Genomic DNA, 24,425 nt, shown 5'->3' with positions numbered 1-24,425 from the left:
CCTTTATTTGCTAAAAAAGTTGCATAACTTTTGAAATAGTTAACGAAAGATAACAACAATGCCCGTCGTCCGGCGTCAGTATATCCAGTATAGTCTGCTCTACTTGCTAAAAAGGGGGCATAACTTTTGCAATTTTAAATCAGTTATCACAACTGCACTTGTAAAACTTCACATGGCATGAAGAACAATACATGCGGGTTTGAATGTTAACTTTGCAGGACAATTTTGGGTCTACAGACAGACAGAAGTTTATGGTAATTTAGGTACGTGGATATTGCCCTCTACGTTGTAGCAGGGTGTTCAATCAGATGTTGAGAACTGTGTGAATAAGTTGCTCCAAATTCAAATAATTCATAAATATTTAGAACTACAATGTTGTAAAGATCAGTCTGGGTTTTGAAATGAATAACATGCCACTATAAATGACCCTCCTGATAGGCTACATAACACTATATATATTTACCATGACATTATACCGTTGACTTAAGCAGGTCAACAATATAAACAGGTTACACAGCAATAAGTTACTACAGGTATGGTGTCCGTCTGGCAACCAGGGGGTCAAGTGCTCGGGATCAAGGGCTCGATCCCCACTGTGGGAGCATTCTTTTTATATCCCCCCAAAGACACCAAGTACTGGTTCTTTCAAGGAAACAGACTCAATGGCGTCTGAAGCTTTCATCGCATAATCAAGCTTAAATAAACAGGTTAAAAATAAGTAATTATAGGCTACATTACACTATATATTTACCTCATCTTGATACCGCTGGCTATAGTACGCATGCTTTGCTCTCTCATCTGGGGAGAGTTGCTGACTGAACAAGCGTTTGTCCATGCAGACATTATTGGGTGGCACATAATTGCTGAAAATTAATGAATTTTTATCCCAAAATGTTCTACATATTTAGCATATTATGCATTATAGCTAACATAATAGCTTTCTTGCATTGTATTGTAGCTATCTAGCATTATTTGAAAGCTATCTAGAATAATAAATTGATAAACAAAATGGACTTAGATTGTGTTTATGATAACCTAACACAAGAGAACTTGTTACAGAAGTGTCAAACGTCATTCAACGCCATAAATAACAGGTAATTTCTTAAAACTTTGTTTAACCTTGAATACTAAAAATTGCACTGGCACAGATTCATATGATAATGAGAATGCATGCAATTTTTAATGTTCAACGGACAAATTATTTCTACAGGCAATATAATGTAGGAACCAATGTCTGGACTGTCAAAATAACGTAGGTATGTAAGAACAAATGTCATGGCTGTCAAAATAATGAAGGAACAAAATGTCTGCGTTGTCAAAATAACTAGGAACCATTGTTCCTGCTGTCAAAATAATGTCGGCCTGTATAGCCATTTTGGGGATTTTTTTTTAATTCAATTAAATGGCAAACAAGGGACAAAATTGTCACAAAACCAGGTTTTCATTGTGAAAAAAAATTCTGATAAAGGGAGAAAACTCAAACTGAACTTTTGAAATGACCAAAAAAAATTAACCCCCTTTGTAAGTTTTTTTTTTTTTAAATCTATTTTTAGTCGTGGCGACCTTGACATTGGAGATATTGACGTGATTCTTTCGTGGGACACACCGTCCCATGATGGTGAACAAATGTGCCAAATGATTTTAAAATCTCACAATGAATGACATAGTTATGGCCAGGACAAGCTCATTTATGGCCATTTTTGACCTTTGAACTCAAAGTGTGACCTTGACCTTGGAGATATCGACGTAATTATTTCGCGCGACACACCGTCCAATGATGGTGAACAAATGTGCCAAATGATTTTAAAATCTGACGATGAACGACATAGTTATGGCTCGGACAAGCTCATTTATGGCCATTTTTGACCTTTGAACTCAAAGTGTGACCTTGACCTTGGAGATATCGACGTAATTATTTCGCGCGACACACCGTCCAATGATGGTGAACAAATGTGCCAAATGATTTTAAAATCTGACAATGAACGACATAGTTATGGCCCGGACAAGCTTATTCCGCCAGCCCGCCAGCCAGCCAGCCAGCCAGCCCGCCAGCCAGCCAGCCCGCCCGCATTCGCCAATCTAATAACCAGTTTTTTCCTTCGGAAAACCTGGTTAATGAGAATTTTGGACAAATGGACAAAATGGAACAAATTGGGATTTTTTTATCAACAAATATTGACATATCGGGACAAAATCATATAAATTATAGGTATACATTATTTTTGCAATTTCAGTTTGAGATCATGTCCGTTTGCTTATGGATCGGGTCCGTTGTACAACATTTTATAAATAGCAGAAAAAAACCTGGTTATATCATGTGTGATGTGTAACCGGATTTAGGCAAATAGGTTGTTTTTTTTTAATTCAAGAGTCCGAAAAAGTTATGTCATTAAACATTTGAAAAAATCTGGGTGTCTGAAAAATTGGCAGTCCCAAAAATAAATTTTGCTAATAAGAGGGTGTCCAAAAATGTAATAAGAGTTTCTGAAAGTTAAGAGTAATTACCCAAAATTATTTACACCTCTACCTAATGCACTGAATGTTATTACTGCCCAAAACTACTGCCAGTTTTGTTTTTTACAGAACTGCCTATGGTACAGTGGTGAATAAAAATGTCTTATTAATGTGCAATTGATTTTTGAAACCATTATGGTGAACTAAAAGTGTTTTTCTAAATAGCAGCATTATAAAATATGTCACTCTAAAAAAATCAAACAGTAATCAAGTTTCTTTAAAACTGCAAAAATGACCTGACTCGTGTTACCTGACATGCATGAAAATAATGCACCTATTATAGCTGATTATCGTCTTATCTTTTGTGTTCAAAGGAACTAAATGCACGACATGCTTTCTTGTCAGATCACCTGAGATTATCAGCAATTACTATCTAGCGACTTAATAACTACAATTATACCAATGGCCGACTTAACGGCCCACATTCAAATGGTAAAAAAATGATCATAGAAAATGTAGCCAAAGTGGATTTTGCCCTGAAGTGTATCTGATCTTACATTTCCAACACACTGAATTCAATAGAAAGAAATTACTGGTTTAAATTGATGTGCACTCTGCAATAAAGATTCAATAGCATTTAATTTGGTCAATTTTTAAAAACCTGATTTCAAATTTAGATTGCTACATTTTTTCTCATACAAAGATTACATAATGCCAGGAAGGATTTGCAACACCTGCAAATTATAAATCTGTCATATTTAATATCAGTTTTTTTTCTTTAGCAAGGGACTTATATAGGCCACTTCCCCCAAGAGAAAGGCCCCTTCCCCAAAGAAAATTTCTTTAAAATGATGCAATATTCTCCAATGGTCAAGCTTACTTTTGGAAAAAAATCCCTTTCTCAGTGTTGTCCATATTTTTTTCACAAAATATGGAAGGCCAGGCCCTTTCCCAAAATCAAGAAACTAAGGCCCTGTTAATATGCATTGTTAATTATAGAAGTGTTGTCCATATTTTTTTCACAAAAAATGGAAGTCCAGGCCCTTTCCCAAAATCAAGAAACAAAGGCCCTGTTAATACAGTACAGCCAAAGCGGCACAAACAAAATCCGCGGCTACATCACGGCCATATTATTAGTCCGCGGCGGCCGAATCGTGTGTTCACGCGGCGTATCGCCGTGGCACTCGGCATCGATCCGCGCAACGACGCCGAGTCTGTATTAACCTCGCGTACTTTCGAGGAGTAAATCCGCCGCATACGTACGCCGCGGATCGAGTGAAAAGATATCCACCTACATGTACATACATGTATGTGTAGCGTAGAATTAATTACGCGCAACTGTTTATGTTTCGTTCGATTATATTATTAAATTTGTAATCCGAAACACACTTCCGAATTTAAATACTAACGCGTCCTTTGGCAAATTCTAGCGTCAAATAAACAGTGCTAAAATATCCTTTGTTTCATAAAAAGCGCGCGAAAATTATGCAGACATGTAGAACGTCGTTTGGAAAGTTTGGGTGTATTTTGTGTTGTATAAATACATGAACATCACGTCAGGCGTAAATCGCGTGTTCAGTGGGGAAAAAACGCCCCGATTAGACGTTATTTCATCATCTCTATAAATAGCAACAAATGCAAAAATGCATTTGATACTTAAGGAAATATCGAGAATGTTTGTGTATCGTAAATATTTACCAGCATTTGCTTTAAAACTGGAATATACGGGATTATCGGGTAATTAGTAGCGATATTAACTGTATAATATGAACAAAATAAAACGTGTTTATATACGCATATTCAAACAATAATTATAATAAGCTGATAATTAACAAAACAACAAATACGTCGTCACTGTCTTGATTATTGATGTGGCTTCAAACTGCTATTTTTTTCAGCTAAAATATAATAGCAGAATCAACATGCAATTAATTTATAAATCCACCATATGCTGGAGCATTGACCACTTGTATATGCGAAAACATAATTACGTGACCTTGTTTATGTGTGAAATACATACACTACGGGCGGGAAACAAACTTAATTGGCCATACACATTAACTATGCTTACATGTATATGATAATACAATCCGCGCACAATAAATTTATTATGATTTTAATTATTATTATAATTGTTCTTTCAAAATTTGTTAACTACATGTAACTAATAATTTTAAAAAGACTTTTTATTTCATGATGCGCATCGACTCGGCATGATGCCGCGGATCGCGGCATGCCTCGGCGGACAGATGCGAAGTTTCGCGGCGAAATGCGACTTGCCGCCGCATACTGACGCAGCTTCAACGACTGACGCGGCATCGACTCGTTTCGCCTTGCCGCCGCGGATCGCGAAATACGTTTGTTCCGCTTTGGCTGTACTGTATGCATTGTTAATTATAGAGAATTTGCATAGTGGATATAGTGTCCCCCTAGCGATCCGGAGACTATGGATTTGATCCCCCCTTGGTGAGAATTCTCAATATTTTCTCAAATACAACAAGTACTAGCTTTACCCAGGAAATGGTCTTAATTTCTTGATAAGTCTTAGGTTTAGCTGTAACAAAATACTTCCATCAAATCCTAAAGTAAACAAGCAAATTTGTTGAATTGATATCCCCTGCCAAATAAATTTTTTTAATGAATGGGTGCAAAACCCTTGATATACGGTACAAGTTTTGTGACCGACGGACAGACTGACGGACAATGCAAATTTTATACCCCTCCGCCTTTCGCAGGGAATTACTACACCAACCAATTTGTGATCACATCTTAGCCATTAAGTAAGTTAGGTTAGTGTACCACCCAAACTGTCCAGTAAAGAGCACATGTTTTTTCTGACTAATCAGCAATTTACATGCAGACCTCTATACCCATTTAAACCTGTCTATTTAACACAGAAACAAATGGAGCATTTGTGATATTATCCGATAATCTCACAACATCTCATTTGTAACCCGGTATCTGTCTCATAACAATTATAATTTGATGACTATGGGTAATGGCAATTTAATAGTTTTTGTCAACACTGTGTTTTAGATAAGATTTACACATTTAAAATGTCAGGTGAGGTCGAATTACCCACATTATATTGGAAATTCAATACCATATAGTTATTGTTTGAAAATGCAGGATGTTTTAAAGGGTTTTGTAGTCCAAATATATAACAGTGTAAACGATTAGATCTATTGCCATGATTACATGTAGGCAGGACAGAAAACTGATTTTAAGAGCTAACTGTAAAAAACAAAATCAAAACAATATTTAATAACTGAAAAATTTAATCTATGAAGAAACAAAAAGACGTATATACTTCCTCATATTTTTCTAGTTTCACCATTAAATATTAACTGTTTCAGATACCTTGAGTGAATACTGAACTCACACCTCTTTACTGACACAAAATGAACGTCTCTTTCAAAAAGATGATTATTTAAAGATAGTAATAATGATTTAAGTAGTTAATCATTCAAAGTAAAAAATGCTTCAAGATTCATACTAATAGCATGCATAGCAAAATCATTTTTTTAAAGATGGTTCTTTGTGCTCAATTGTACAGCACAGTTTAAAGTCATGAATTTATTGTCATGAGGTCAAAGGTCAACAAAGCCTCAGATCAGGTAGTGTAACAATCAGATGTCAAAGGTAAATACTACATAAAGCTGTGCATGTGACATGAGTTTAAAATTCTCTTAATTAACATCAAGTCCAAGTTCAACCGTGGGCCATGAGGTCAAATGTTAACTGATTGCCATGAGGTTAAATGTAAACTGATTGGAATAAGGTCAACTAATTGGCATGAGGTCAAAGGTCAAACCATTGCCATGAGGTCAAATGTAAACTAGAGAACATGAGGTATATGATAAACTTATTGGCAGGAGGTCTAAAGTAACAAAATTGGCATGAAATAAAAGGTCATCTAATTGACATGAGAAAAAAAATCAACTTATTTGCATGAGATCAAAAGTAAAGTCATTTGCAAAGGTCAACTCATTAGCATTAGATTAAAAAGGTCAACTCATTTGCATGGGGTCAAAAGTCAACTCATTCGCAAGAGAAAAATGGTCAACTCATTTGCATCAGGTCAAAGGCCAAATCATTTGCTAGAGGTCCAAGGTCAACTCACCTGAGATCTGGAGGGCCGCTGGTCTGAGGTGCATGCGGCACGACGTCGTGCTTGTCGGGCACTCGGATTCCAGAGATGTTCATGAGGTCTTTGATCATCTGACCCTTGATGTTCACGTCCAGCTGCGAGTTTGAATGCAAACTGAAAAAGAAACGCAATGATTAATGCAATTTTTAATCATTAAATCTGAAAGCAACATTAGTGTGACTATTGCAATCAAAATATTTTACGTATAATTGAGAGTTCAAATGCAAACTGTGGAAATAAACACAAATAATAAATGCTTTGGATCATTTAATCTGAAAGTGATGTTAGCGGGAAAAACACAACTAAACATAGCTGGTAGTTTGAATGCAAACTGCGGAGAGAAAACCACAAATATATTTGGGGGGATAATAAAATCTAAAAGCACCATTAGTGTGATTAAGAAAAACAAAACTGTAACTTTTGACTCAACAAGCAAAATAATCTGATATTATTAAACTGATTTGTAATTTAGGAAGCGCTAAAGAGGAGTAATATATCCCGCCCCCACTAAAAGGATCAACAAGCAAATTCGTTGAATTGATATCCCCCGCCAACATACTTCTGGACACAAAAGTTTTCTGGACAGATGGACAACGCCAACGTGCATCATCCTCTTATCCATGTATATATACTCATACCAAGTTTCAATGAAATCCGCAAAAGCACTTCCAAGATATGGCTCCGGACAAACAAAAAAGCATTTTTTCAAAGGGCCATAGCTCCATTAAAATCCATTGGTGTACGATGCCATTTATATTTTCGCGTGCATCATCCTCTTATCCATATACATAATCATATCAAGTTTCAATGAAATCCGCCAAAGCTCCTCCAAGATATGGCTCCAGACACACAAAAAAGCATTTTTTCAAGATAAAAAGGGCCATAACTACGTTATTAACAGATGGTGTACAATGCATTTAGAGTGCATCACCCTCTTATCCATATATATATACTCATACCAAGTTTCAACGAAATCCGCCAAAGCACTTTCAAGATATGGCTCCGGACATAAAAGTGCCGTACGGACGGAAGGATGGAAAGACGGACAAAGCCAAAACAATATCCCTCCGCCCATGGCGGGCGATAACAAAAGTCTTATTTATTAAAATAACTTCAAACCATTTAAAATAAACTTGGCATTGGCAGAGGTAAATCTGATAAGCTAAAAAGTTTAAATCAGTAAAATTCTGTTAGTTATAATTAGGAAATAATTGAACCTCACTCTGGGAAAGTGTCATCCCAGATAAGCCCGTGCAGTCTGCACAGGCTAACCAGGGAAGATAAGCCAGTGCAGCCTGCACAGGCTAATCAGGGACAACACTTTCAGCTTTTAAGGTATTTTTCATTTCAAGGAAGCATTTTCTTAGGGAAAATTAGCCTGTGCAAAAATTAGCCTGTGCAAAATTAATCTGGGACGACGCTTTACCGACATGTATGAAATCCCATTTTCCTTGAGGGAGGCTCAATTATTGCAATAAACCTCAGTTACTTTATCAATTCCTATTTAACGGACAGACCTTGGTGAGATGTTGACTTCTAGGACCCACGGCTTTAAGCTCTCATCCAGTAGAATGTCAAAACCAAACAACTCATGAACGCAGTAGCGACTCTTGCAGTTCGCTTTAACCAAGCTGTTCACTGGGCTGTCAGCGCTGTAAAATGTGTATAGCTAGGGATAGCAGGTATGTATTTATGATATTAAAATGTGTGTGTTTCATAGTTTATTAACCCTTCACCACTCAGACGCAAGGTGAATATGGCTATGTGCAAACAGCATAAAACCAGAACAGCCTGCGAGTAACTTGCAGCCTGTTCAGGTTTTATGCTGTTTGCTGCTCATCAGTATCTCCATGTAAAGGTTTGAAATGAAGCCTTTTAAACTTGAATCTAGTAAGAAAGTTTTTTTAATTAAATTTAAATTTCTAAGGGACTACAAAAGCGTCAAAATACGTATCTAAGTGGTAAAGGGTTACCAAGTGTGTCTGCATGTATCGATGGACATGCCCCGGTGACCTTTCCCAGGAAAACATAAAATTTTAGAGCTACAGTAAGTCCGATAAACTTCAGCTGCCCAGGTATTAGCCAAAAATATCATTTAATTTTAATAGCCAAAAATATAATTTGATTTTAATGGACCAATACACGGTGGCCAACGGGACTTTAATGTACATTAGTAGCAAATAAGTACAATGTTTAAATGACATTATAACGGTGGGTATATTTATGTTTGATATAGGACATACACCTGGTGAAAACGACACAACAAGATTAATTGACAAATATTATCGGTGTAGAAACAACATGCACATGTGAAATGAAATACATGTTTGTTACAACTACGTAAACAAAAAGTACGCTGGGGACATATTGTGTGTCTTAAAATATTTATTTTTTTCTATTATTTAAAATGCACTGAAATTTACTCAAAATAATATCTATATAGAGACTATTTTAATTAAATTCTAATTGAAGCTTTACACAGGAGAGTGGTTATATGTGATTAAAAAGCAAATCGCAAAGTTCGAAAGTATATTTTTTTCACTCGTTCAGTCTATTTTTAAGGAAATTTGTGATTACAAAAAACAATAATTGTCATAGTACTTGTGTAAATGTTGTTGTTTTTTATTTTGCATTTGAACAAATGACAAATTTTAATGTTTGCAAAAAAGTTTCTTTACAAAAAGAACACATCTGAAAAAACAAGGAGACTTAAATACATTTTTCTTAAATTTTATGGTGAAGTTAGCATTGGTACTTTCCCTGTTGGCACCTGAATACAAACAACACCATGATGATGATTACACTGAGTACAAAAGAGCTACATTACAACTCACTAACCATTCTCCTATCATCTGAATTAACATCTGAAAAAATATATACATGATGCACAAAGAACTTTTCCAGCCTTGCAACACAATGTATAGTATTTTCATTACCAAAATGCAAACAACGAGAAAACGTCTTGATAAATGTTAATAAAGTCCAACTTGTGTTCTAAGCGTCCACTTTTAAAAATGTTGCTCGTACCACAAAATGGTCTTGATATAACTATATTGGTACCAAACTATTGTTTTACAAATGTTGTTTACACTAACTAAAGGCATTTGTACCAAGTGAAGGTCTTACAAATGTTGTTTATACCAACTAAAGAACTTGGTTCCAAATGAAGGTCTTACAAATGTTGTTTATACCAGAAAAAGACCTTGGTATCAAATGAAGGTCTTACAAATGTTGTTTATGCCATCTAATGGCCTTGGTTTCAAATGAAGGTCTTACAAATGTTGTTTATACCAACTAAAGGCCTTGGTACCAAATGAAGGTTTTACAAATGTTGTTTATACCATCTAATGACCTTGGTTCCAAATGAAGGTCTTACAAATGTTGTTTGTACCAGATAAAGGCCTTGGTACCAAATGAAGGTCTTACAAATGTTGTTTATACCAGATAATGGCCTCGGTTCCAAACAAAGGTCTTACAAATGTTGTTTATACCAGATAAAGGCTTTGGTACCAAATGAAGGTCTTACAAATATTGTTTATACCAGATAATGGCCTTACAAATATTGTTTTTACTAGATAATGGCCTGACAAATGTTGGTCATACTAGATAATGGCCTTACAAATGTTGTTCATAACAGATAATAACCTTACAAATGTTGTTCATACGAGATAATGGCCTTACAAATGTTGTTCATACCAGATAATGGCCTTACAAATGTTGTTCATACCAGATAATGGCCATACAGATGTTGTTCATACCAGATAATGGCCTTACAAATATTGTTTATACCAGATAATGGCTTTACAAATGTTGTTCATACCAGATAATGGCCTAACAAATGTTGTTCATACCAGATAATGGCCTTACAAATGCTGTTCATACCAGATAATGGTCTTGATAATGAGGTCCTTCATGCTCTCCCATATAGCATTCGTGTTGATTCCCTGCCGCTTCATGTAGTTCCACAACGCCTTCAGACTCCTGTCATTCAATTAAAAAGAAATCATTAAGAAATACTTTTTGATTAATCACTTGTTTTTGGCTAATAACAAATAAAGTGTTCTTATGCATACAAGCAAATCACCAGGGCTTTAGCAAGGTTCTTGCTGGCTCAAATACAATTGTCAACACTTAATCATTGGTTTTGGCTTATAAAACATTATGTGTTCTTATGCATTAAAACAAATCATTAGCATTAGCAGGGTTCTTGCTTGATCAAAAAAGATTTTCACCACTTAATTGTGCCACTCTTAACTCGTTCAGTGCTGGAACCGAATTTTAAAGGCTTTTGCAAACAGTTTGGATCCAGATGATATGCCACAGAACGTGGCGTCTCATCAGGATCCAAACTGTTTGCTATTCTGATAGTATTATTTGAAAAAAAAAACACATGAAGAAAATGCTAATTTTAGAAATTCAGCAGACAACATTTTAGCAGACGACAAATTTCCCAGCATGCAAAGGGTTAAGAAGTTGTCGCAAAAATTATGTCAATGATATTGGCCACAATTCAGACTCTATTTCAATTTAATTGCCGCCATTAAATAGCATTGACTGCAAGTTGGATTCTCTACCTTATAGCCATCATCCCATGAAGAAGGGTTAGTTAAAATAGAGGTGATAATGCATGATACAGGAGATTCCGCGTTCAAGAGGCTTCCCGGATTTTCAAGTGTTTTACCACAGAGTGTGATTGATTTTCATTCCTCTACAATCACAACCACTTGCCACTTGTGACCTTGACTCTTAAAATTTGTGACGCTGACACATACCACTTGTGACCTTGACTATTTGCTCCATGACAGTTACCAATAGTGACCTTGACACTTACCAGTTATGACCTTGACACTTAGCATTTGTGATCTTGAAACTTATCACTTGTGACCTTGAACATTACCATTTGTGACCTTGACACTTACAACTTGTGATCTTGACAGTTATCAGTTGTGACCTTGACACTTATCACTTGTGACCATGAAACTACCCATTTGTGACTTTGACACTTACCACTCGTGACCTTGACACTTACCACTTGTGACCTTAAAATTTACCAATTGTTATCTTGCAACTTATCACTTGTGACCTTGAAAATTACCATTTGTGACCTTGACACTTACCACTTGTGACCTTGACACAACTTGTGATCTTGACACCTATCACTTGTGACCTTGACACTTATCACTTGAGACCTTGAAACTTACCGTTTGCGACCTTGACACTTACCACTTGTAACATTGACCTTGAAACTAACATATTGAGACCTTGACACAAATCATTTGCGACTTTAAAACTACCACTTGCCACCTTGAAACTTACAATTGTGATCTTGACACTTATCACTTGTGACCTCAAAACTTTCCACTTGTGACCTTGACACTTACCACTTGTGCCCTTGACACACAGTATCGTCTGCATTGGCCTGGTAGTCAGCGTTTCTCTTGTTCACCGAGTAGTTTGTCAGGTGCATGAACTTGTTTGCGAGATGTTTCATGGAACTGGAATACCTGGAAGGAAAAAATGTTCAACTTGATTTGATTATCCATTTTCTGGGAAAACGGGGCTTAATGCATGTGCCTCACGTGACATCGAAGATTAGCCTATGCAGTGTGCACAGGCTTATCAGGGACTACACTTTCCTCCTAAACTTGATATTCCCTAAGAAGAGACTTCTTTTTAACAAAAAATCCATAATAGTGGAAAGTGTTGTACCTAATTAGCCTGTGCAGACTGCACAACCTTATCTGGGACAACACTTTATGCACATACACTTAATACTTAAGTTGGCTGTTCAGTTTGTTGTAACTATAGTTGGCTGTTCAGTTTGTTGTAACTATAGTTGGCTGTTCAGTTTGTTGTAACTATAGTTGGGGATTCAGTTTCTGTCATATTTATGTACGAAAGTTTATATTCTTTTTAATTATTTAAGCATACTTCATTGAGGCAAATCTTGCAAGTCCGTCTTCAAACACGTAGAGCCGTAGCGGATCGAACGAGCTGACATACACATAGACTCTCATGTCAAACTTGCTATCGTTGATAAGGTAGGGACGGGCAAGATACCTGAAATCATACAAAATAATTAGAAATTGATAAATAATTTAAAAAAAAATCAATTTTTAAAAACATTAACCGTAACACTCCTTAGACTTCAATCTGCACACAATAGGAAAGCAATACTTGTCCTAGGAAAACTGGGCTTAATGCATTTTAGTAAAGTGTCATCCCAGATTAGCCTGTGCAGTCTGCAATTTTCCCCTTAACTGGATTTTCGTTAAGAAGAGACTGACTTTATCACAAATTTTAATAAAAGTGAACACTGTTGTTCCTCATAAGCCTGCGCTGACTGCACCACAGTGGACAGGCTAATCTGGGATGACACTATACGCACATGCATTAAGCCCTGTTTTCTCATAACCAGACTCATACCTTTGAACTATGACAGGCCGTTTCTTTGGTACTTGGGTTAGTTTGCTGATAACCTTGATTCCGATACCTCGAGCAGAAGCTGGCTATGAAAAAGAACAAATTTTGTCACATTGCAAACTGTTCATGAAAAAAAACAAAAAAACTCTTAGTTTATAAAATCTTACATTCCATCACAATTTCAATGCTAAAACTCACATTAATGACAGTTTAAACAGGTACAAATAGAAAACAGCCACTGATTACAAGTAAATTTGCATTATATATATTTTGTTTGTCTTAATTTTGGAGCCTTCTCAGATTTCTAAGCCACCAAGCACTTTTGAACCTAAAAATTGTTCATTTCGCAATCTACAAAGCCTAACGAACATGTTGGTATGTAAAACTCACTGTTTGTGATTGGAGAGTATAAACATGCGAACATTTGCAAAATATTCTGGGTGGCTGAATCTATAGAAAAGGTTGAACCTAAAGGGAATGAAGATGGTCAAATCTATAAGAATGGATAAACCTATAGGAAAAGGTGGAGGCCATATTTATGGGAATGGATGATCCTATTAGAATCATAGAAGCATAGAATTCTGTGTATGTCTTACTGTTTTGACAATCCATTTCTTCTTTGTACTTCAGGGGTGGTATTCCAGAAACATCTTAAGTTATTTCTTAAATAATTTCACTTAAGTTAAAAATTACAATGTCTTGTATTTCTTTACTTAAAAAGAAAACTCATTTTTTTTGGCATTCCTAAAATAACATTGGCATAATGATGTTATTTAAATGTATATCTTGATGCAAATATATTGCAATATGAAACACTTTAGAAAATTTCCCAATTTAAGGATAAGAATAAAATTTGACTTAAGATGCTTCTGGAGTACGACCCCAGAACACAAATTACAGAAGTTTTATCAGAAGTATGTGACAATTTGCAAAACATTGGTAGTGGCCTAATCTATAGGAACATACTGGCTTGACTATCCATTTTTGCTTTGTACTTCAGAAGAAAAATTACTTAAGTTTTATCATAAGTATGCAATGTTTGCAAAATATTTTGAGTGGCCAAATCCATAGGAACGTACTGGTTTAACTATCCATTTCTGCTTTGTACTTCCGTCTTCAAAGGCTCGTTTCAGGAGCTTTGAGTCATATGGAAGGCAGTAGGTCTGCGGGAAAAACCCAAACTCCTTCTTCCCGAAATGGACCTGCATCTTTGAGAGGTTACGCCACAGTCTATCTTTGCGGCCGATTTGGAATGACCCTGGGTAATGGTTCAGCTAAAAAAAACGGAGGCAATACGGTAAAACGTTTAAAAGCACATACTAGATTAACAAGCAAATATGTTGAATTGATATTCCTCTCCACATAATTTTGTTTGTGACAGGTGGAGGGATGGACTACACAATTTTAGTCAAAGTGAAGCGATTTTTGACAATCCAAAGCCCCACGGCCCCATTTCGAGAATAGTAAAAAAAACACCAACCTTCTGATACTCTCTTAAAGCCTTGAATCCCTGAGATTTCATGTGCTTTCCCCAGCAGCCCAGCCAGTCATGGTTGCGTTTCGTGATCCGAAATCCTGATCGCGCCAGGCAGTGTTTCACAACGTTCGGAGTTATGGAGGTTATACGCCATTTAAGGTATTTTCTCACTTCCCATGGTAGTTGCTCAACTGAAATCAAGTCATCAAAATAACCGGTTAGCATGAAAAAGTTCAAATTTTTATATTATTACTCAAGACCACAAAAATGTTTCAAGCAAACTTATATGAAAATGAGAATCTAAGCAAGACTGGTTTAAAATTTACCAGTACAGAGATTTTAGGCTTGTGCTAAATTCATTCAATAGGAATGCAAATAAGAAAACCAGTCTGCAAAAGTCATGGACATATTTAAGTTTTAGAGACCTACAGGTTAAGCCACATAACATATTCTACATAAATCATTTATTAATATAGCAATACCTTTGTCGCCCTCAGCAACGAAAGTCACGACTGGCGGAATGTTTGGAAACAAACTCTTGGTCAGTGGAGGCTTGATGCTCCTATCTGGCGAGGCCGTCTGAGATCGACTGACGCTGATGACCTCACTTTCTACAGCGCTCACGGGTCGTGACTTTAGGCGTTGTGTCGAGGTTGAGGGGCGTGACATGCTACTGCTGGTAAAGGAATACCCATCGGACTCGCCTGGAAATCAGGTGTTTGTTAACCCTTTTACACTTAGATACGCAGTCTTCACGGTAATATATTTAAACCACTAGCCCAAATTATTATGCTTTATTTGAAACAGCTAAAAAAATCCAATAGCCCGACTATATAAATTATTAATTACTAGTAGCCCGAATAACATTTCACCAGACCAAGGCTGTCGGGCTTATAGTTAGCGTGAAGACTGGATACGTATTTTGATGTGTTTTTAGTCCCTTAGAAAGTTCAATTTAATTAAAGACCTTTCTTACTAGATTCAAGTTTTAAAGGCTTCATTTCTAACCCTTAGATACTGATGAGCAGTAAACAGCATAAAACCTGAACAGACTGTGAGTTACTTGCAGCATGTTCTGGTTTTATGCTGTTTGCACATAGCAATTTTCACTTTGCCTCTTAGTGGGAAAGTGTTACCCCAGCTGTCATGCTCACATAGAAAGTGAAAATGGCTATATGCAACTAGCATAAAACCAGAACAGACTGCGAATAGCGCGCTGTCTGTTCAGGTCCTATGCTGTTTGCTGCTCATCAGAATTTTAGGTTTGGCAATCAAAACTTTAAAAACTTGAACCAGGTATTAAAGGTGTTAAATTTATTTTGATTTTTTATGGGATAACAATTGCATAAAAGTGTGCATCTGAGTGGTAAAGTGTTAACACATGCTGCCATTAAGCTTTGTTAATGTTTTGAGATATCTTTACCAAAGCTTCAACATTTTTTTCCTGCAAAACAAAGTGAGAATTGATTCATATTGATCTTTAAAGTGAAACAAGAGCTGTCACCATAGGATGACATATGCCCCCTATAAATGCTTTAATAGAAGTTTTAGCATTTTTTCGAAACCTAAACGCAGATTTCGAAACCTAAACGAGGACCCTAAGTTCAAGGTCAAGGTCACAGTGGTCTAAATTTTTGTGCGTATGGAAAGGCCTTGTCCATATAAACATGCATACCAAATATGAAGGCTATATCTCAAGGGACATAGAATTTATGAGCATTTATCGAAACCTTAACGCAGATTTTGAAACCTAAACGCGGACCCCAAGTTCAAGGTCAAGGTCACAGGGGTCAAAACTTTTGTGCCTATGGAAAGGCCTTGTCCATTTACACATGCATACCAAATATGAAGGCTTTATCTCAAGGGACATAGAAGTTATGAGCATTTTTCGAAACCTAAACGCAGATTTCGAAACCTAAACACGGACCCTAACTTCAAGGTAAAGGTCACAGGGGTAAAAAATTGGTTGCGTATGGAAAGGCCTTGTCAATATACACATGCATACCAAATGAAGGTTATATCTCAAGGGACATAGAAGTTATGAGCATTTTTCGAAACCTAAACGCAAAGTGTGACGGAAAGACGGACGGACAGACAGACGGACAGTCCGATCACTATATGCCCCCTTTTCTTCGAAAGGAGGCATAAAAAATACACTCAAAGCGGAGTCAGAATATTGACCAAAAAGAAAATATACTGAAGAAGTTTTATGATAAAAACTCAGCCTGCTTTCTAATCCAACAAAAACAATTACAATTAGATTCAGCCTGCTGTCTTACAGAGCATTAATTAGGTACAATTAGATTTATTAAAAGAAGCTTGAGTTTGCGAAACATGTATGCCCCTGACTTACAGACAATTAATCAATGTGTGCAATTGTTGAAATATTTTTAATATTGCATGTTCAAGTGACCTTCAACTTTGATCTCTTGATCCTAAAATAATACTACTAATCAGATTTATGTAAAAAGAGCTTGAATACTAATACTCATACCGTCGGATCCTCCAACGAAGTCATCATCTAGATTGTCCACGATGTCATCTTCACAATCTTCTGGGAAGTCCTCGTCCTCATTTTCATCCCCAAGTAGGCTGGCCTCCCCATCACCTGGCATCCTCTCCCTGTACAATATAGCCATTGATCGAAATAAGACAGGTTAACCTTTTCCCACTTAGAAGCAAAGTGAAAATGGCTAAGTGCAAACAGCATAAAACCAGAAAAGCCTGGGAGTAACTCTCAGTCTGTTTAGGTTTTATGCTGTTTGCTGCTCATCAGTATCTAAGGTTTGGAAATGAAGCCTTAAAAACTTGAAACTAGTTAGAAAGGTCTAAATGGTAGAGGGTTAAACTTGGAATGGTCATCATGGTGGTGATTGTTTAGCACATAACAGATTATTTTTGTTCTAAATGCATTTTTGTAATTTTCTATCTATAGTCTTTGTATTAAAATCATTTTCCAGGACCATTATGTCCATTAAGTATGTGAAACTGCCCATCAAGTCCAAAAATTACATAAAATAGACCACAAAGTAAATAAAGTAAATAAAACTGACCATCAAGTCCATAAATTACGTAAAACAGACCACAAAGTCCATAAAGTAAATAAAAGCCACCATCAAGTACATAAAGTATGTAAAACAACCATCAAGTCCATGAAGTCTATACAACTAACCATCAAGTGCATGAAGTATGCAAAACTGACCATCAAGTCCATACGAAAGGATGTAAAACTGACCATCACGTCTATTAAGTATGTAAAACAGACCATCAAGAGCATAAAGAATGTAAAACTGACCATCAAGTCCATTAATTACATAAAACTGACCATCAAGTTTTTAATGTAAGGACACAGCAAGGACTCTGTCACTTCTTACCCTGACAGAATTTCTGACTCATCATCTGCTGCTTCATCCAATTCTGACCCAGACGTAAAATTTGTGGCCGACCCCTTTTCAGCTCCTCGAAGGGGTTTGGAAGGCGCACCAATGGCTGGCGGGCGTTGTTCGTGAATCATAATATCCGCTTTCGACTTCTTGCTATAGTACATTGTTCCCGATGAAGAACTGTCACTGGACAGTTTGGAACTATTTGAGCCGCTGCTCTGGCTTAAGGCAGCCTTGTTTGCCTTATTTGGCTTATTTATTACAGAGGGAGCCATATAAGTTACGCCTTTCGGCGGCTCTGCTTTCACGGTTATTATAGTCTCGCTAGTCTGTTGAGTTTTGGTTGTGGCTGAAATTACAGGTTTTGGATTCGCCACTTCGTGGTACGGTTTAGTGGGAGTGTAATTCAGGTTCCGAACTGGCATCTGCGAATCTGGCGTAACAGATTTCACGGCAGAACCCGGACGCGGCAGCGAAGAGACTGGTTTAGCGTACGCAACAGCCTTTGAACTATTTTCCGAGCCCACTTCTTGAGTTAAGGGAATGGAGCTCAAGCTTGAGTCCACATTCTTTGCAAGGGTGCTATTTTGAGTCTGTGAGGCTGCAGACACCTTTTCAGGACTAGAAGAGGGGCTATTAACACTCTGATTTAACAACTGTGAACTACTCGAAGCAGGTATTACTTTTGACGCCGGTCCGAACTGATTCTTCAGTCCACTATTTTCTTTATTATTTGACTGACCATTCAGACTAAGGTCAGTTTCCCGTTCTAGCTTTGTCGGCGGAATTTCTTTTCTAGGACTCGCGGTGGCGGTAGATTTCGTCGCTCCAGTTTTCGATGCTGTTGTTTCCTCGCTAGTTTTTTTCGTTGTTGTAGATTTCGCTACGGAGGTCTGTGCAGGAGTCTCCTTTCGCAAGGCACTCTGGGGACGCATGAACGCGTTCATTGGATAACCAAATACTGGCGTTCCGTCTGGTCCGATATTAAACATGGCATTGGGACCTGATTGCATCTGAGATACACTGTTGGTCTTCTTGATCTTCTGCTGCTGTGATTGAAGGTCACTCGCAATGTCTTTGGCACTCAGCGGGCGGGCGTATGGGTTGCTGTGACCCTTCGTTGTGGCAGATTTTGGGGCAGCATTTCCACTTGAGGTGGACGAAATGTTAGTACCTGGAATAACATCAGATACTGGTTACATTTCAAAAGGTTTTAATAACAGTTTTAACCATTTTATTTAAGCTGGATTGCATGGAAAACCTATAGCGTACTGAAACGCTCTCCATTTTGTTTCCTGCGTAGAACCAATACTTGATGTCTATGGGCAAGATCTTAAGAACGCTCCCACAGTGAGTATCAAACCCGTGACCTATCGCTCACTAGGCCAACACCATATCCACTATGCAACCATACAAACATTTTTGTTATTTCTGGAAAGGCTTTAACCAATGCGAGGAATCACGTGGTCAGATTTGAGAAAAAAAGGCCGCTATGCCTCGATTCGATGAAGAAATCGTCAGGAAATCGCCAAATATTCCATGAGTTATCCACACACTCAGACCAACCAGCAGAAAACGGTTGATACTCGCTGAAACCGCTTCCGGCTGGTCCTATGATAGGCGTTATCCGATTAAAAACAAGTAAGCAATAAGGTAGATGTACCTGTTTGAAGACTCAATTTCTCCATCGAATCGAGGCATCTGCGGCCATTTTTTCTAAAATCTGACCATGTGATTCCCCGCATTGTTAACAATCATTTTTACCATTTTTACCATTTTATCATTTATGAAAGAAATAAAATTTGACCTCAAGTTTTCTGGTTGTTTATGTGGTTCAAGAATAATTGTTATCAACAAAAACAATCAAATAAAAAAACAAAGCCAATCAAGTTATGAAGTAAAAGTAGACAGCTAAATTTAATTCAGTCAAGCTGCAAGATTGCGGGGGTGTGCATAACAATGAAAATGGGCGTACAAATTTGTCAAACAACAAAGCCACTAACATATCGACTGTATATATTATGACCACCAGCAGATTTGCGCAAATGCTTATGACTAGGCTTGCAAGCCCTATCATGCTTGGATTACAAGGACCTGTCTTACATGTATCTGTTAAAAAAGCCGCTGAAATAACAAGGTGGCATATTTTAATGTGAGAATAATAGCAGTGGCTAAATATGCCTTTATAATAGGAAAGCGCTGAAAATTTATTACACCAGTGGATGATTTAAGCAGGTGCTACAAAAAGATTTCCTCCATGGATTGAGAGGGTCTATCTATCTTGACCTCCAAGTGCTGTAATTGATATGGCCAGGGCCCTCAATCCATTTTAGGGGAAGCGGGTCACTACCTATAGCAGGGGGAATTTTCACGGCGTTTCCCTTTTTGGGGGATTTTTTACTTACTCTCTTATTATTACATTTGTACATGTTTGCACTATATTCATTGCTTATTTCATAATTAAGTATGTTTGAAAAGATTAAATTAAAATAGAATTGAGATATAATAATCATGAGGAGACATCTATCTATAAAAAAATTTTTTTTTTTTTTTTTTTTTTTTTTTTTAGGGGGAATTTTTCCCCCGAAAAGGCGAAAAAAGTATATTTTTCAGGGGGGAATGCGGCCGAATTTAGGCCGTGGATTTGACAGATTGAGGGCCCTGATGGCATACGCCTTGATACTGAGGGGTCATGGGTTCAATCCCAGTGGAGTTTTGGGGCAAATTTGGGGCCTTTATTCAGCCCCATTCCAAATGTCAAAAATTACATTTATCTTTCCCAAATGACTGCCATAAATTATCAATTGAAGGTTTTCAAACAATTATTTTTGTTGTAAATAAAAAGCAAACTTAACTTGACCCATCATAAATTCATTTAACCTATCATAATGTAACCTTAACCCAACAAAATGCTTACTTAACCCAACATCATGTCATTTTTACCTAACAGAATGTCAAATGAACACAACATAATGTTAACTTAACCAAACATAATTTAAGTTAACCCATCATGATTGACTAACCATACACATATCTCACTTTCTCCTAACAAATAGCAGTTTTTGTCGTTCCATATAGGCTGTTCATAAAAAACATATAGGATCTGGCACGAGTTGTCATATCGTACCATATTTTATTAAACGAGTTCAGGAATTTTGTTAGTAAGCGAGCCTTTGGCAAGCTTACAAATGCATTTCCTGGACGAGTTTTATCAAATATGGTATGATATGACGAGTGTCAGATCTTTTTTATCACATGCTTTTAAATGAGCAAATTAAATAAATATTTACACAAACATAATGATAAATACCGAATGTTATTTACATTTCGTGACGTCATTTTACACATTGCAGCAAAATAACAAAATGCGATTGGTCAATAAACAACAAGGGACAAAATTGTCACAAAACCAGGTTTTCATTGTGAAAAAAAAATCTGATAAAGGGAGAAAACTCAAACTGAACTTTTGAAATGACCAAAAAAAATTAACCCCCTTTGTAATTTTTTTTTTTTTTTAAATCTATTTTTAGTCGTGGCGACCTTGACATTGGAGATATTGACGTGATTCTTTTGTGGGACACACCGTCCCATGATGGTGAACAAATGTGCCAAATGATTTTAAAATCTCACAATGAATGACATAGTTATGGCCAGGACAAGCTCATTTATGGCCATTTTTGACCTTTGAACTCAAAGTGTGACCTTGACCTTGGAGATATCGACGTAATTATTTCACGCGACACACTGTCCAATGATGGTGAACAAATGTGCCAAATGATTTTAAAATCTGACGATGAACGACATAGTTATGGCTCGGACAAGCTCATTTATGGCCATTTTTTACCTTTGAACTCAAAGTGTGACCTTGACCTTGGAGATATCGACGTAATTATTTCGCGCGACACACCGTCCAATGATGGTGAACAAATGTGCCAAATGATTTTAAAATCTGACAATGAACGACATAGTTATGGCCCGGACAAGCTTATTCCGCCAGCCCGCCAGCCAGCCAGCCCGCCAGCCCGCCCGCATTCGCCAATCTAATAACCAGTTTTTTCCTTCGGAAAACCTGGTTAAAAACTAAGCCAATGAAAACGCTTAAAAATGTTGTATTACACATGTGTAATATAAAAAAATATGTAATCGTTGTATTACATGGGAAACAGGGTATAGCATGTGATAAAAAGGTGGTGAAATTTATCAATCAGTACCAGTGGCTGCTTTAAGAAGTTGCTGTTGGCTGAGGCATTGCTCAGACTGCTGTAGGCGTTGCGGGCGGCCTCGGCATTGCTGCGCACGGAAACTAGGTCAGCATGGTTAAACAGCTGGACGGGCTTGATGGAGTTGTTGCTGTATTTTAGCATGGGCTTCTGGGTCTGAAAAAATACAAGAGAAATTTAGTTAAAAAGGTGGGCCTTAAAAAATTCCCGAGCTCTTAGTAAACAACTGCACCTTTTTGCCCAATCTGGAAAAGTACTGGTACAAGTGGGAAAAATTAGCATGAAATCCCTGAAATTTGAAAAATTCACGACGTTAAGTCTTCAGCAGGGGTGTGAATAGTCCCAAATTTTAAATCCACCCTGGACGGCTCAAATCAGGATTTCCGGAAAATTAACATCCCTGCTTCAGATTGGGAATTATCTTTCTTTTCAATCGCTTAATACTTAATTTAACAAATCAATCTTAATATTCTTTTTGTTGTAATGTTCAGTTTCAGTGCTCATTTTATTTGTTCCCTTGCAGATAATGCAATTTTGAAACGAATTTGACGCAACATTGCTTCCTATCTGGAGCTTTTTATATCTCAATAGAGAATTCCGTATTTTTCCAGGTTCTTCAAGGGTGCTTAACAAAAAATGAAAAAAATTACTGCCACAGGTATGCTCACTCTAGGTTAAGAGAAATCTAATGACAGAAAAGAGTTTTGTAAACCAAGTATCTTTTCTTTACATCACACAGATATGCCTCTTTTTGTAAAACTGGCATGACTTCTTTTCCAGAGCTCATGATACTTTTTTTTTCAGTCATTGGGTATTTACTAATGAATTTTGAATTCCTGCTTAAAATACAAACAGAAATATGTTTCAGACACATTTTGCATTACAACGCTGCATTTATTAGCACCGTATTCATAACACATGACGTGTTAAATAACACCAAACGCAGCAGCTGATGCTGTCAGTGAGTTCAAGGGCACAAAGTTACTATTTTAACATTCATTTTTTGGTACTGCTCATTATCAGAAAGACTTGGGGCCGTATTCCAGTAGCTTCTTAAGTTTTCACTTAAGTTAAGAAATTTCTTAAATAAATTTCTTAAGTTAAATTTGAAATGTAAAAAAACAAAACGTGAGACGCTTTTTAATTCTCTTTAAAAAATTGCTTTAAGAGTTAAAGGAAGTTAACTTAATTTTTATGAGAAAAAATACACAGAGTAAAGAAATTTATTAAGTTTATGAAGCTACCAGAATTTAACTTAAGTGAAATCTTATGTTTAAAGAAAAAATGGCGGAGATAATAAAAAATATTGCGCAATATTTCAACTTTGTTATTTTTTAACCTCGAAGCTACTTGAATACGGCCCCAGTACAATGTCATGTAACTCCCAGCTGGCAATGCATTTAAAAAGTAATCAATCATTGGAGACTTGTTGAATGAAGATACATCAGTTGATAAAATACAATTGAGCTCTAAAAAATTAAGTTTGAATATTGCTTATGACTATTTAAGATGATGTACAATGTATGGATCATAGTATTACCTGTGTCATGGCCAGGTGTAGTTTCAAATAATTGCTTGATACATTATGTATATACCATAAATTGGGAATTTTTGTTAAAATTTTGGTTTGGGATCAGGTCCGTTTGCATTGGGAATGCCTTTGTTTTCCGGAGGCGCAGACAGTGCTGAAAAACCCCTTAATGCCTTTTCTTTGCATAAGTATTTTTTTAAACTAATTTTATTATTGTACAAGTATATTGGTTTTTTGACTTGAGTAAATGAAAATTTCATTAAACTCTGAACGTACATAGGTAAATGTATCAAAGGAATGAACGCTATTGATATGTTTGAAATTATGTTTAAGAATAAAAACAATCATTTAAACAAGTATGTTTTATTGTATGTTAAGAATTAAGAAACATCATACTTAATAATACTGAATTAGACAAACAATGTCATTAATAAATTAATGATTCTGTAAAAATAAAAAAAAACAAGAGGGTAGATGGCCCTGAATCCCTCACCTGACTAACCAAATACAATTCCAACCCAGATTTCATCAAGATAAACATTCTGATCAAATTTCATAAAGATTGGATGAAAACTGTGACCTCTACTGTCTACTCAATGTTTTTCTACTATTTGACCTAGTTTTTGACCCCAGATGACCCAAATACAATCCCAACCCAGATTTCATCAAGATAAACATTCTGACCAAATTTCATAAACATTGGATGAAAACTGTGACCTCTACTGTCTACACAATGGTTTTTTATTATTTGACCTAGTTTTTGACCTAGTGACCTAGTTTTTGACCC

The 24,425-nt window shown here is 36.6% G+C and overlaps 1 protein-coding gene across 5 annotated transcripts in view; it reads right to left on the bottom strand.

The window, feature by feature from the left end:
• Positions 1-24,425, bottom strand: part of LOC127877774 (tubulin monoglutamylase TTLL4-like) — a 98,571-nt gene that overhangs the window by 29,954 nt on the left and 44,192 nt on the right. For all 5 annotated transcript variants that reach the window (XM_052424002.1, XM_052424003.1, XM_052424004.1 and 2 more), the window contains exons 3-15: positions 22,099-22,263; positions 17,879-19,061; positions 16,999-17,126; positions 14,987-15,208; positions 14,508-14,695; positions 14,107-14,301; positions 13,031-13,113; positions 12,536-12,664; positions 11,986-12,108; positions 10,487-10,585; positions 8,122-8,256; positions 6,578-6,718; positions 752-863 (exon numbers count right to left, since the gene is read on the bottom strand). In XM_052424002.1, coding sequence (XP_052279962.1) covers positions 752-863; positions 6,578-6,718; positions 8,122-8,256; positions 10,487-10,585; positions 11,986-12,108; positions 12,536-12,664; positions 13,031-13,113; positions 14,107-14,301; positions 14,508-14,695; positions 14,987-15,208; positions 16,999-17,126; positions 17,879-18,900 — 2,577 coding nt within the window. In that variant the 5' untranslated portion in view covers positions 18,901-19,061; positions 22,099-22,263. The remainder of the gene's footprint in view (positions 1-751; positions 864-6,577; positions 6,719-8,121; positions 8,257-10,486; positions 10,586-11,985; positions 12,109-12,535; positions 12,665-13,030; positions 13,114-14,106; positions 14,302-14,507; positions 14,696-14,986; positions 15,209-16,998; positions 17,127-17,878; positions 19,062-22,098; positions 22,264-24,425) is intronic.

Source organism: Dreissena polymorpha, chromosome 4 (genome assembly GCF_020536995.1).
Source record: "Dreissena polymorpha isolate Duluth1 chromosome 4, UMN_Dpol_1.0, whole genome shotgun sequence".
Classification (NCBI taxonomy): domain Eukaryota; kingdom Metazoa; phylum Mollusca; class Bivalvia; order Myida; family Dreissenidae; genus Dreissena; species Dreissena polymorpha.
Note: the sequence above shows the minus strand (reverse complement) of the source record. Positions and strands in the feature narration are given on the sequence as shown.